Genomic DNA, 14,645 nt, shown 5'->3' on the forward strand with positions numbered 1-14,645 from the left:
TCCCACCACTCCCGTCTTCGCTTATCCCTCAGTGGATGCAAATGGCCTCGCTCATACCACTTTTCAAACAACATATCTTCCACCAAATAGGAGATGGATTACACACACCCATACAAGCAAATTGGATACCACAATTTGAAAGTACCATTAACCCAGCTTCTTGTTATCCGATTCAATCAGTAGCAGACATCATCGACCCATCAACCATGAATTGGAATCATGAAAGATTAAGCCTACTAGCCCACCCCATAATTCAACGAATCATCAACATCCATATCCCATAGAGCAATCAACCCGATAGGATCATATGGCCTTTTACAAAAAGCGGACAATATACTACTGCTTCAGGATACAACTACCTCATTAGCGCTTCTGCGCAAACTCACCAAAACCCCCTTCCACCATGCAACTTCGTTTGGACACTCCCATGTCCCCCAAAAGTACAACTTTTCTTGTGGAAAGCAATTAATGAGGGTTTTACCAACGCTCAACATTCTTCATCGCATCCATCTCACCAACTCCAACCTATGCCCTCAATGCAGTTCTAAACTAGTCACATTCTGCTACATTTTCAGACAGTCATAGATTCTTGGAACCTCTTATTAAACCAGCTCACAAACCTTCACGTCACCTAACAAGGCATACATATTTCACTACCTCACCAAACAACCATATCCGAACTTCTTCAAACAAAAGCACCTGCACCGATAACCACAACCTTCTGCTTCCTTTTTTGGTCTTTATGGTTAACCAGGAATGGTGTGATGTATCACCAACAACAACAAAATCTGATAAATGTAATGCAAATGGCCATCAAGCTCCACCGGTACTCCCTGGGATGCAGCCATATCCAAACCCAGCACAAAGAACAGTAGCAACTTCAACCATCTTAGTAGGATGGCTCAAACCTCAATTAGATTGGATCAATATCAACACGGACGACGCAACAAGAGGAAACTCCGGAATAGCGGGAGCAGGTATTATTTGCAGAAATGAGGAAACCAACACTATCCTAGCAATAACACAACCTCTAGGCATCACCACAACACTTGCAGCGGAGACCTGGGTCATGTACATAGCCTCTAAAACGGAGACGGAACGAGGATGGTCAAAAGTCCAATTAGAAACGGATTCGGAAAATTCAATCAGATTGGATCAAAATCAACACGGACGGCGCAACAAGAGGAAACTCCGGAATAGCGGGAGCAGGTATTATTTGCAGAAATGAGGAAACCAACACTATCCTAGCAATAACAAAACCTCTAGGCATCACCACAATACTTGCAGCGGAGACCTGGGTTATGCACATAGCCTCTAAAACGGCGACGGAATGAGGATGGTCAAAAGTCCAATTTGAAACGGATTCGGAAAATTTAATGAGATTTACAACCTCAGATACAGCCCCCTACCCCCCCCCCCCCGGTATATATCTGAACTGGTTGCAGAGATCAAACAAAGGCTCACCCAAATCCAGCAATATACCATTAGCCACGTCTACAGAGAAGCAAATCAAGTAGCAGATGGTTTAGCAAACCGAGCAGTTAGCGGATGAGTGTACGTAATTTCAGTCTAATCTAACAAATTTCATGTTTCAAAGAAAAAAAAAACAACTCGTTCATTTAGATTGATGATATACCGGCCTAAACAATAATTCAATAATGCATTAAAAATAACGTTTGATAGTCCCATACTCAATAGGGTACCTTACCTTCTTTTTCTACTTGTTTTTCGTAAATATCAATATGATACAATAGGATCCACCCATTGCGTGTCTATGCAAAAAAAAAAAAAAAAAAAAATAATTACTTGGTTAAAATGGTTGCTCTCGAAATGGCTAGTCGGGTACCAATTACCAAGTCTCGTTCAACAGTCTGATTCTTTGGGCACTTTCTAAAACTTTCACAATTTTTTTTCTACGTAATATTGGTCAATTAACCCAATAACGACAATTCGTGAGTGAAAAATACATGTAAAATTTGATATTGTTTAAATGGATGAGATTGTAAAAACTGTCATGATGTAAATATTTTCATTCTACCCATTTTCAAATATTTTTTCTTATTTTTAATTTACATCAGTATGCATCCAATTTCACCCTCATTATCTTTTAAGTTTAAGTCAGGATGAATCCAGATTCAATCTTTCTATTCTTTTGGTGTGCACACTAATTTTTACTCGTCCATTAAAACCATGTTTTAAAAATATTTGGACAATTGACCCAATTTTTCTTTTTCTTACATGGAGGATGTGTTTTTGATAGATGCATATATAATAGCAAGAAGAACCATATTCATCTCTCACCCACCTTACCTAACATCACATTGACTATTCATTCCAATCTAGAATTCCTCGAGACAATCTATGGATGTCTTTAAGGCCTGCATAATGGTGATGAAACTCGGAAGTAGAAAGAAATCTTTAAACAAATCAACAGTGCTAGCTAATAGGATAAATGTATAAATTGGGGTTTCCTTAACCTCCCAACAAGCATCCAACCTTTAAACAAATCAACAAGTACCAGACCTCACCGGTGCCTCCGGTTAAGACAATAACGCACTGATGGTAATGTCTATTCATAAGTCCAAGCACTATGGTTGAGGTTTTGACTTGGCTATAGCCTATAACTACATTTAGCGAGACTTAATCACTATAGCGCGCTATAGCTTCGCTCAAATCCATTATATTCGCTTGGCTTGGCTAGTGAGGATACATCTGTTCCACCTAGAAGTAGCTGCAATATTCCTAGGCAAAGCTAGAGCCAGCTTAAAAAACTGGGCTTCCAAGCCCATTTATACTTAATTGCACCGCCAGTCAAAACTTTGTATCCCGTTGCAAGTATCCTGGCTCCGACACCAACATACCGAACAATACGCAAAGAAACCCTAATCGCATGTAAGGAGATGGAACCGCTTCTGCGTCTTAACTGAACAACTAATCATCTGGATGTTGTCAATCGTCGTCTGTGGGGATGCCTTGCAAAATATGTTAAAGTATTTATAGAGTCGGAAAAGTTTTCATATTTGCAATTTTATTTATTAGGTTGCCAAGTAAACATGTTTTCATATTTGCAACTTGGATCTTCTTAATTTGTATTTCTAGTAAATAAACAATTATGACTTTGCTTCCCACGTCGGGTCGGGTTTATAGATTATGGAAAATCTTAGATCACCGGATTGTGGCAAAATTTTGATTTATTGGGTGATTTTTCTTTTTTTCTTTGGATTTGAAGGCAAATTGTTGAGCCACACAAGACATTATTTAGGTGGTCACATGCATGCCCATATTATTGTGACAAGAGGAAACATCCTACAAATATGCTCTGCTCATACGGACCCAACCCAAGTCACCCAACAATCTATGGTCCTAATTTTATCTTATGCACCCTACAGATTGTTGGGGAGGAATCATCCACTTTTGTCCTAAAATTTAATGGATGCTTCTAATGTTGACTTAACTTGGACTTGGCTTGACCAAAGATAGATATACAACCAACTAAACAACCTCATACCCTATAGAGGTACCACACCATTTTCTAGTTGTTCTTGGTAAATATCAATATCACACAATATGATCCACTGATTGTGTGTTGTCTATGCAAAAGAAAGACTACCTGGTTAAAATTGTTGGTCTCGAAATGGCAATTAGGGATATTCAGTTTCATTCAGGAATCTGATTTTGCACGCACTCTATTCTCTAAAAAAACTCTATGAATGCCTTGAAAGCCTCCATGGCCTGTCAAAACATTAAATCCAGAATGAAATTTTAAAAGAAAGTCTTCCATTACATAAGAAGAGGCAAAAAGATACAGTTTGTGTATGACTACCTCCACGAGAACTTGTGTCAAGTCTGCAGCATTACAAATGCAATAAACGAATATACAATTCTAGCTGAATTATACAATGGGGTCTCCTTAACATCCCGACGTGCGCCCAACCTTTAAGGAAATCAGCGGGTACCAGAAATCACTGACACTTCGGGTGTAGACGAAAATCCAGTGGTTGTACCGTCTACACCATAAGGATACAAGTCTCCCAAAGGTGCTCGAGGGCTCGCGAACGCTAGATTGATGGTATCGCTCATCTCAAGAGCCCACAAATCTGTTTGAAGCAAAGCTGCATCTCCATTCAGATACTGCATAACTTGTCTCATTGTTGGTCTAAATTCAGAATTAGTATGAGTACATAACAACCCAAGTTTCAAAACCAAGTCTATCTCCTCTGCTACATATTCATTTCCAAAAATTGGATCAATGGTTTCAAGAATAATGCCTTTCCTAGAACGAGACAGAACCAAATCTACCAGATAAACCAAATGCTCACCTGTTGAGTCTGTTTTTACCTCTCCTGGTCTCTTCCCACAAGCAACTTCAAGCAAGAAAACCCCAAAAGAGTACACGTCAGTGCTGGTTGATGCATATCCGCTTCTAGTCATTTCTGGTGCGATATAACCCGGTGTGCCTGCAACCCTAGAAGTAAAAGCATCACCTGTCCCATGGTCAAATAACATTGCAAGACCAAAATCACCCAATTTTGGATTCATTTCAGAATCTAATAAAACATTGCTTGCCTTCACATCTCTGTGAATCACAACCTTTTCCCATTCTTCATGTAGATAAACTAGTCCTGAAGCTACACCTTTTATGACTTTAAATCTTTGAGTCCAATTAAGTATTGCTCTTGGTGATGAAGATGCTGCATCCGAATGAGACGGGAATATGAACTTCTCTAAGCTTCCACAGGACAGGAACTCATACACTAAAAGTAGCTCTCCCTTTCGCCTGCAATAGCCATAGAGTTGTACTAAGTTTCGGTGCCGTAGCTTGCCTATGCTGACAATTTCTGCAATAAATTGCTGCATCCCACGAGATGAATCATGGGAGACTTTCTTGACAGCAACTTCCATTTTAGAAGAGGGCAATACACCTCTGTAGACCTGACCAAAGGCGCCCGACCCTATAATCTCTTTCTCTGCAAACCCTTTTGTAGCCGTGTATAGATCTTTATATGTGAATCTATGTGTCCCGTAAATATGTTCCCACTCCTCTACCAACTCCGCGAACTTTCTCTTCCTTAGGACCAAAAAGATGCCCAAGCATATCGCTATTAACACGACAGATGACATAACTGTTGACAACACAATCGTCAACATTTTTGATTTACCTTCTGGAAGCTTGGGAAGGCTAGAGATCTCCAGACCTTGAGCATCGCCGTTAATCTGAAAACTCCATCCTAATATGTAATGAAATGTTTGCGCGGTTCGAGTAGACGATGAAAACCCCACATACATAGTGTCCAAGAGGATGGTTGAAAGATCTTGGTGAAAAGATAACAACGGAACATTTGGTTTGTTTACCTTAATTGGAGCTATTGTTACATTAATTTGCTTCTGCGACCCATCATATTCCACCCAAACTTGCATGGCTCTCCCACTTTTAAGAAGTAAGCTCTTGTACCCACCATTCTCATCAGTGTAATACCCAGCGGGTTTTTCCTTAACAGACTTTAAGTCGTTAATATTGATACCAACATGGTTACTGTCGTGATCATACTCAACATCTTCGCTAGTATCTAGCTCCACTGCAAAAACATGGTTTTCAGGTTTTCCATTGTTTTTCCCATTGAAAAGACCAAGAAATTGGTTAGCTAGAGCTCCAGGTAGCCCTCTTTTAGGTGCAATAACAAAGGCAAGCCCCTGACCACTTATTTCGGTCTCGGAGACTATGGCAAAGACGAAAGTAGTAGAGAAGGAGACTGCAGTAGTAGTGTTACCGTTGGCTGATGATGATGAAGAGTTATGATGGAATTGAACTGGATTGGAGTAGAAGCAATGGCCAACTGAATTTTTCTTTTCCGTGTTTGTTAACCTCAATATCCCTTCAGGGGTGATATCTGCCATGCCATCCTGATGCAAATTCTGAGCATCTCTGAAACCATTGTACTGAAAGCCAAGATCTGCTACCGAGGAAGCCAAAGTTACCATGAGAAAGAAAAACAAAGAACAACTCAGGAGCTTGAACACGAACATGGTCCAAATTCTTAGTAGATCCGCTTACCGGCCTTAAACTTTGTGTTGTACCTATGAACAAAGCTTGAAAATTGTCATGGATTAGTTAAAACAGAATTGTGAAATAATTATCCATATCTGTATGTGGTTGATATCACTTGGATTAGATTGATTACAATTAAGTTGTGGCTAATTCAGAGATTAGACTATTGACTAAGAGAATCTAGACTTAAATATACCTAAAAGAGAGTAGCTTTCAGAGGGTAATAATGTACCTTCAACATTATTGCTGGTATTCGCAGCCACAGGCTGTATGCTGTACAAGAACTTGTCAAGAAGTAATGCGAAAAATATCTTCGATTGCAGAACTTGTACATCGAAGTAGCTAGGCTCGTATTTATTACTGGGCCATCAAAGTACCATCTACCTAAAATAATATCCAAGTGGAAACCATCAATGTAAACCAACTTGTTCATTGACTTCATTGTTGTACTCTTTGTAGTTCACAAAAAATGGGTGGTTGACAAATATAACCTTACCCCAAACATCGACACAATACAACAAACACCACAGAAGTAAGGAGGTAATTGTAAACATGGAAGATGCGTGATACTCTTGTCATGAGAAGCTTAGTTGAATTTTCAAGATTTAGCAGCAACATTCTGAAATCCAAATAAAACAATTTGCTAAGGAAAATGTCTGATAATATTGGCTCCACTACAGTAACTAAATGGTTTGTGTGTGTCCACCTTTGAAACCATTAAGATATTGTTTGTGATAGCTCCTAAATGCTTTAACAGAGGCAAACCCCTAATTGCCTATGTCATGCTGGAAACTACAGCAAAGATGATAGCAGCAGAGAAGGAAACTGTAGTAGCAGTAGTTTTACAACTTACGCTTGGCTCTTGAGGAAGAACTGGACTGGAGTAGAAGCAATAACCAACTCCGCACCTGGTAGTTTTGATGTTAAATTAAACTTGACCTGGAGATAGAATCAAGTAAGCCATTTTGTCAGAGACATCCAATTCAATTTAGAGAGTCTCCAAAGCATTTATTATATAGTCGAAATTGAATGCTTCTGAGTCTGCAAAACTAAGATGAGAAGAAAAAACAAACAAAGAGGTAATTAAGAGCTTGATATAGGGTGCAAATTCTAGCAAGACCCTTGGCCGGCCTTAAAGAGTAGTTTATGAAGCAGGGCCATGTATTCATAGCTCCAATTATCATCAGTAAATTAGATGAGATTCAAACAATAAAAGTTTATCTGCCCCCCCAAAAAATACACATTTGATGGAGAATAAAGTTAATGTTAAACAGATTCTTCCATTTGGAACTAACATAAGAACAGGGAATACGGTACAAATTTTGTGTATGAAGACCTCCACCAGAATCTCTGTATTCTTGGTTATGGAGACTGCAAAGGAAAAATCAGGAACAGCCACCGTCAGCTAGTAAAACAGAATACTTATAAGTGCCAAATAAAACTTTACAGCAATGTCCTACCTTTAACAGAAATCAACGGGGACCAGATGGCACTGACTCGTTGGGGGTTGACGATGATCCAGAGAAAGTGCTGTCTATACCGCAAGGGTATAAGTCACCCATGTTTACTCGCGAGAATACTTGACTCAGGGTATCGCTCATCTCGAGGACCCATAAATCTGTTTGAAGCAGACAAACATCTCCATTCAGATATTGCATGACTTGTCTCATGGTTGGTCTTAAGTCAGAATTAGTATGAGTACATAGCAATCCAAGTTTCAAAACCAATTCTATTTCTTCTGCTACATATTCACTTCCAAAACTTGGATCAATAGTCTCACGCAGAGTGCCTTTCCTCCAGCAAGACAGAACCAAATCGACCAGGTAAATCGAACGGACACCTGTTACGTCTGTTTTTATCTGCACTGGTCTCTTCCCGCAAGCAACTTCAAGCAAGAAAACCCCGAATGCATACACATCAGTACTCATTGATGCTATCCCGCTTCTATTCATTTCTGGTGCGATATAACCTGGTGTGCCGCAAATTCTAGAAATAGGTGCGTCAATTGTCCCATGATCAAATAACATTGCAAGACCAAAGTCGCCCAATTTTGGGTTCATTTCAGCATCTAATAAAACATTGCTTGCCTTCACATCCCTGTGAATCACAACTTTTTCCCATTCTTCGTGTAGATAAACTAGTCCAGATGTTACTCCCTTTATGATTTTAAACCTTTGACACCAATTAAGTGTTGATCTTGAAGACACTGACGATGATGCACTCGAACTTGACGGAAAGATGAACTTCTCTAAACTTCCACAAGACAGGAACTCGTACACTAAAAGCAGCTCTCCCTTTCTTCTGCAATAGCCATAGAGGTGTAATAAGTTTCTGTGCCGAACCTTGCCAATGCTTACAATTTCTGCAATAAATTGCTGCAACCCATGTGTTGAATCATGCGTAACTTTCTTGATGGCGACTTCCTTTCGAGAAGTAGGCAATACACCTCGGTAGACTTCACCAAAGGCACCCCTCCCTATAATCTCTGCCTCTCCAAATCCATTTGTGGCCTTGTACAGTTCTTTAAATGAGAATCTATGTGTCCCATAAATTTCTTCCCAGTCCTCTATCAATTCGGCGAACTTTTTTTTCCTTAAGAAGAAAAAGATGCCCAGACATATCGTTATCATCACAACAATTGGGATAATTATTGACAACACTACAGTCAACATCATTGCTTTTTTTTCAGGCTTTGGAAGTTCAGGAAAGCTAGAGAGATCGAACTCTTGAGCCATGCCATTAATCTTAAAGCTCCATCCTAATACATAGTGAAATGTTTCCACCGTTTGAGTAGACGCAGAGAATCCCAAATACATGGAGTTTTTGAAAACAGTTGAAAGATCTTGGTACAGGGATAATAAAGGAACGTCTGGTTTGCGTACCTTGAATGGAGCTATGGTTACATTAACTTGCTTCTGTGACCCATCATATTCTACCCAAACTTGCATGGCTTGTCCACTGTTAAGACTTAGGTTCTTATACCCGGCGTTATTATCAGCGTAGTACTTGGCAGATTCAGCCTGAACAGACTTTAAGCCATTGATATTGATACCGACATGGTTGTCGTCGATGTCATACTCTACGTTTTTTATAGTATCCAACTCCACTGCAAAAACATGGTTCTCAGGGTTTCCATTGTTTGAATCATTGAATAGACCAAGATATTGGTTTGCTAGAGCTCCAGGAAGCCCTCTCTGAGGTGCAATAACAAAGGCAAGCCCCTGACCACTTACGTCACTCTCGGAGACTATGGCAAAGACGAAAGAAGTAGAGAAGGAGACTACAGAAGTAGTATTACCCATATTGGCTGATGATGAGGAGTTACTGGAGAACTGAACTGGACCGGAGTAGAAGCAATGACCAAGTTGATGCTTGGAATTGGTGTTGGTTAACCTTAATAGGCCGCCAGGTGTGATATCCACCATGCCGTTACAACTCAAATTTTGAGCATTTCTGAAGCCATTGTATTCAAAGCCAAGATCCTCTGATGTTGCTGCAAAACTTAGGATGAAATAGAACAGAGAAAACAACAAAACAGATAGGAGCTTGAATAAGAACATGGTCCAAAATTCTTGCCGGCTTAAATTTTCTGATGTACTCTATGAACAAGCCTTAAAATTTGTCCTGCATATAATCTAGACAGAGTTTAACTGCAAATTAAGTCAAAGCATATACACGGAATATTAGATGACACCACTTGGATTATATGTTGATACAAAACAATAGTCAGCAAGTTGAGAGAGAAGACTATTGACTTAGAAAATCAAGAGTTAAATGAATAAGCATATCAATAACGGGTAGCTTTCAGATGGTGTTACTGACTTAAACAAGTTTATCTTTAGCATTATTGCCGGCATTTTGCAGGCCATAAGGGGTATATAATAAATTGTAGGAAACATGAAGAGTATTTTGTTTCCTGATGATGCATGGGACCATATTGCAAAACATTATAAATATAAATCAACTTGTTTTATTTCTTATACGCATTGTTGCATACCAGTGCATGTGGAAATTTCTAGGAAAATGGGGTTGAAAAATTCCAAGCATAGGAAAAATACAATATAGCAAGCAAATTGGAAGTCAGAAGCTTGATTAAAATAAGCAACAATTACCAACATTAGGAAAGATTAATACGCATATTCTTTATAATCCTACTATAATATGTAACCACTTCCCTGTTGCCTGAGGGACTTAACTAAATAGACATGTAGTTCCATGGTTTTCATAGTTTAAGACAGATTCAATGCTTAAAATTGGTATTTACAATTTTTAAAATGATGATTCAAAAGTCAATTCCGATGTTCTAGTAAACGAAATCGAGTGAAATTCGAAAGGAACATACTATAGTTTGTCCTAGTCTTCTCTATTTTGCACCGACTACAATTTTTAAAATGATCATTCCTCAATATCAAGTTATATCAATAATGAACATACCTAGATTTTATTCTCACAATGACAACAATATAACAGTTACAGGCATGCTATGGGAATTTTCAAACATTGCCAATAAACCAAAATGTCCAGTAGATCTCATTTATAGAAATGCATTGAATATGAGAACAAAACATTGATTTTACTAGAATTGAAATCTCTTGCTTGAGAAATGTTACCTTCCATGAAGACAATCAGAACAGAAATGTCCTACCACAGGCAACTTACAGGGGCGTATTCAGCTGGGATGATTCTGGAAAAACCCATCAATTATTCCAGAAAATCCTAATCGAATACACCCCTGTTAATGCAACAGACCTCCAAATCGCCTTGGCATTGAGTATTTTAGTTAGGATGAGTAGTAGTTGATGGAAATCTTTGGCGTTGACCAATTTAATCAATTGATGAAATTACACACTGATTTTTTTAGTTTTTCACTATCAGAAAGAAAATGTTGCGTCTAATAGTAGTAGGACTAGATCTGTGAACCCTAAACTAAGGTTTCACCAGTAAGAGATTAGGCAGGGGTTGAAATACTTTCAAGATTGAAATCTGATCTTCTTCTGCAATTTTGAAAGAGAAGACCAACTGAGTGCCCCCAATAGCAAATCATATTGGGCTCAAATGGTATACCCAACACCCAAATCCACCAAGGACATGAGGGTTTTTTCAGTCACAGAGTGCATTTTGACTTTTTGAGTCTATCACCTTTGTTGTTCGGGTGGGGCTTGCCGTCCGACTCGACACCTAGGTTTGGGTTTGATTCGGGATCTGAAATTGTCTCGGCGCGAGTCAGATCTTTTGTTTTTAGAAAAATTTTGATGTCTAATTTGAGATCTGATTCAGCGCATACATCTCATTTGGTATTTTTTGTGTCAGGTATTATTTTGTACATAACTTATTTGGTACGCCAGCTTAATTCAAAATGTTTTATAATTTTTGATGCGGACATGACTGATAGATTCAGATGTAGTTATTCAGATCCGGACGAGCCAGTTAAGTCAGAAAAAAATAATAACTAAAACCTTATATGATATTGTCTCACAATTTCTTTGTTTCAGGATGACTCAGCATTTAGAACGGATTTGGCACGAGCTAGATGTCACATTGTTTGATTCTTTTATATGTTTATCATATGACTAAAAAAATTAAAACTCCGAACAAAATGACTCACATAAAGAAAAAAAAAACATCGGATAGCATGGATGGTCACATCTTATTTAACTCGGCTTCAGTGGCTTGAGTAGCTAGAGAATATGTTTTAGTTGAGTAAGGAATCACACCAGTTAAAGACGAACTATTTGGGTCAAAACAATCGAAACTGAAACCAGACAAAACAATCAAACTTGCTCTAATGAGCTCTCAAAATTGCAATCATCATTAGGAATTAAAATGGTGACTTTACCGGTCTATAAGCAACATAAGTAAAACCTAACATCAACATCAACATCTCATATGAGTTAATTAAATAAGGTTTTATTTATGGGATATTTAATGTTTGGTATCCAACAAATTTCCAACACCTAGCTTTGGTACCCAACGTTTGAAATATTGAGGGTTGGTGTCTTGACCAGACTTGACCGTCAACCACCATTAAATACTACATTTGACCGTATTATTTTTATTTACTTTAATTTTCATTAAAACACAAAATTGGTTTTGACGACTTTACTCTTTACAAAACCATCTTCTTCCTTACTCTTGTTTCTCGGTCTCAAACCATATCTCCAAATCCTTTACTAACTCAATGTTCCAGTCAAATTTTGATTCTTGTCCTTCACTCGTCAAAATGCCCACACAACCATCGCAACTTCACCCATCAGAACTATTAGCAACCTTGTCATTCACATTTCAAACCATCCCCACGTCACCACCAATGTCTTTTCAACTCGCTATAGACTCAAATCCATTCACCACTACCTTCAGCCCATAACATAAATAACTCATATATTCCCCTGTCAACAGCAGCAACTTTCTCTCGATATCAAATCCAACTCAAACCCATTGCAAACTTGGTGGAACAAAACTATTTGTCCAGGCATTTTGTCGAGCATTTGTTGTGCATATTTCTAGTTGTGAGGATATGCAACATTCTATAGATTTCTAATATATTATTTATGATTTTCTTCCTCGTAATCACTAAATTCATTGTAACACACATAATAAATCAACAGGAAACAGTGCTTGTAAATCCTTGTTTTCCAGCCAACACTTGAGGTACAATATTCACCAAATCTCCACACCGAAACCCATTCAGAATCCAACCAATTTGTCTTGTGTTAACTTGAATCCAGCACCACCCAACTTCTAATCCCATCGAAACTAGGCACTGCATCATAAATATACTCCATCTATAGCTAAAACAAATCAACAACTTCCAGAATATTAACATCATGGAAGAAACTCATTACATGAGCAACACCACCATTTCACATGCACGATTCTTCCCCATTTTTTCAGTAAAACCACCAATCACCATCAACAGGCCATAATTCGAACAAACAAGCAATATGACAATTATTCTTGGGGAATTTCTAATAAGAATCTATTATTGCAATGAAGATGAGTTGTAGTGATGATGAATACAAAGAAGCTAATCACCAAATTGAATCATCTAAAACTAGAATAATAGATAAATCTGAAAAAATGGGGGTCTAACAACCTCACCCAATATTTCGTTCAGCAATCTGAATAGACAAACTCCAATATGCTTTTAAGAGAATCAGCTAGACATTCAGACTCAATATAAGAAAAGTATATTAAAAAGTTTATATCTCAACCTCTTTAATTCAATCTGCAATCAGCAAATACAATTCGCGAGCCCGATTGAATACAAGAGATAAAACTTGAACGGTACCAAAGACCAATGTTCAAGGATCAATTAATTTCAATCAACAATCAAAAGTTGGATTTCCAAATTGATCGGTTCAACGCACTACCTGTGATATTTGTATTATATAACAAAATATAATGCGGAAAAGAAATAACACAGACACCAGAAGTTTCGTTAACGAGGAAAACGCAAATGTAGAAAAACCCCGGGACCTAGTGTAGATTTAAACACCACACTGTATTAAGCCGCTACAGACACTATCCTACTAACAATGAACTTCGGACTGGACTGTAGTTTGACCCTAACCAATCTCCCACTAATTTAAGGTACAATTGCGCTCCTTACGCCCCTAATCCCAGCAGTATACTACGCACTTGATTCCCTTAGATGATCTCACCCACAACCAAGATTTGCAACGATCCAAAGTCGAAGAATTGATAAACAAATCTATCTCACACAAAAAATTCTATAGATTGAATAAATCTGTTTCCCACAGAAATACCCAAGGGTTTTTGTTCCGTCTTTTGATAAATCAAGGTGAACATGATTCAATTCTTAAACCACACTTATATTCCCGAAGAACAGCCTAGTATTATCAATCACCTCACAATAATATTAATCGTATGGAAACGAAACAAGATATTGTGGAATCACAAACGATGAGACGGAGATGTTTGTGACTTCTTTTTATATTGCCTATCGGAGAATAAATCTCGAGAAAATCTTAGAGAAGATAGTACTCAATACGATAGAATCTGCAAGATCAGAACACACAACTACAAGGAAAATAGTTGGATCTGGCTTCACAATCTCAATGAAGTTTTCAAGTCGTTAACCTACAGGGCTTCGTGAAAAACCTAAGGTTAAAGGAGAATCGACTCTAGCTTATGCAACTAGTAACACACAGGAGGTGTGGATATTAGTTTCCCAGTTGATAGAGTTCTCTTTTATATAGTTTTCAAATCAGGGTTTGCAATCAATGTTAGCTTAGTAAGAAAGCATTCGAATTCACCATTAGATGAAAACCTAATTCTCACCATTAGATGAAAACCTAATTCTCTTCAAGCTAATATCTTTCAACCGTTAGATCGAATCTTAACTTGTCACTTACAAATGAAATGCACTTTTCATTTAGGTTTGAGTGACCGTACCTAAAGATATACACCCGGTTGGCTCACCAAAAGTTAATCGTGGTTAGCTATATGAACACCTTCATATCAACCATATTCATCTTAATCACAACTAGTCTAAATAACTTCGAATGAACTAGTTAGAGAGTTCTTCAATTGCTTAGATCTTTTCAAAAAAAAAATTGAAACAAAATCGATTTGATAC

The 14,645-nt window shown here is 38.0% G+C and overlaps 3 protein-coding genes across 6 annotated transcripts; all 3 read right to left on the minus strand.

Annotated features, from left to right (window-relative positions):
• Nucleotides 1–3,755: 3,755 nt before the first annotated feature.
• Nucleotides 3,756–7,413, minus strand: LOC113344684 (L-type lectin-domain containing receptor kinase IV.1-like). Of its 4 annotated transcripts, XM_026588609.1 has the most exons (5): nt 6,900–7,413; nt 6,543–6,665; nt 6,279–6,430; nt 6,053–6,075; nt 3,756–5,951 (listed from the first exon to the last, which is right to left on the minus strand). In XM_026588609.1, the coding sequence occupies exon 5, from the start codon at nt 5,893–5,895 to the stop codon at nt 3,946–3,948; it is 1,950 nt and encodes a 649-aa protein (XP_026444394.1). In that variant the 5' UTR covers nt 5,896–5,951; nt 6,053–6,075; nt 6,279–6,430; nt 6,543–6,665; nt 6,900–7,413; the 3' UTR covers nt 3,756–3,945. The 4 variants fall into 4 exon arrangements, with proteins under 4 accessions (XP_026444394.1, XP_026444393.1, XP_026444392.1 ...); XM_026588608.1 differs by having other exon boundaries at nt 3,756–6,075; XM_026588607.1 differs by having other exon boundaries at nt 3,756–6,087.
• A 105-nt stretch (nt 7,414–7,518) lies between these two features.
• Nucleotides 7,519–8,718, minus strand: LOC113344619 (L-type lectin-domain containing receptor kinase IV.1-like). The gene has a single exon (XM_026588554.1). The coding sequence runs from the start codon at nt 8,716–8,718 to the stop codon at nt 7,519–7,521; it is 1,200 nt and encodes a 399-aa protein (XP_026444339.1).
• LOC113344686 (L-type lectin-domain containing receptor kinase IV.1-like) lies at nt 8,582–10,154 on the minus strand. The gene is made up of 2 exons (XM_026588611.1): nt 8,929–10,154; nt 8,582–8,804 (listed from the first exon to the last, which is right to left on the minus strand). Exons 1-2 carry the CDS (start codon nt 9,604–9,606, stop codon nt 8,718–8,720), a joined length of 765 nt encoding a protein of 254 aa, XP_026444396.1. The 5' UTR covers nt 9,607–10,154; the 3' UTR covers nt 8,582–8,717.
• Between the last annotated feature and the right edge of the window lie 4,491 nt (nt 10,155–14,645).

The sequence above is a fragment of the Papaver somniferum genome, unplaced genomic scaffold (assembly GCF_003573695.1).
Source record: "Papaver somniferum cultivar HN1 unplaced genomic scaffold, ASM357369v1 unplaced-scaffold_79, whole genome shotgun sequence".
Lineage (NCBI taxonomy): Eukaryota > Viridiplantae > Streptophyta > Magnoliopsida > Ranunculales > Papaveraceae > Papaver > Papaver somniferum.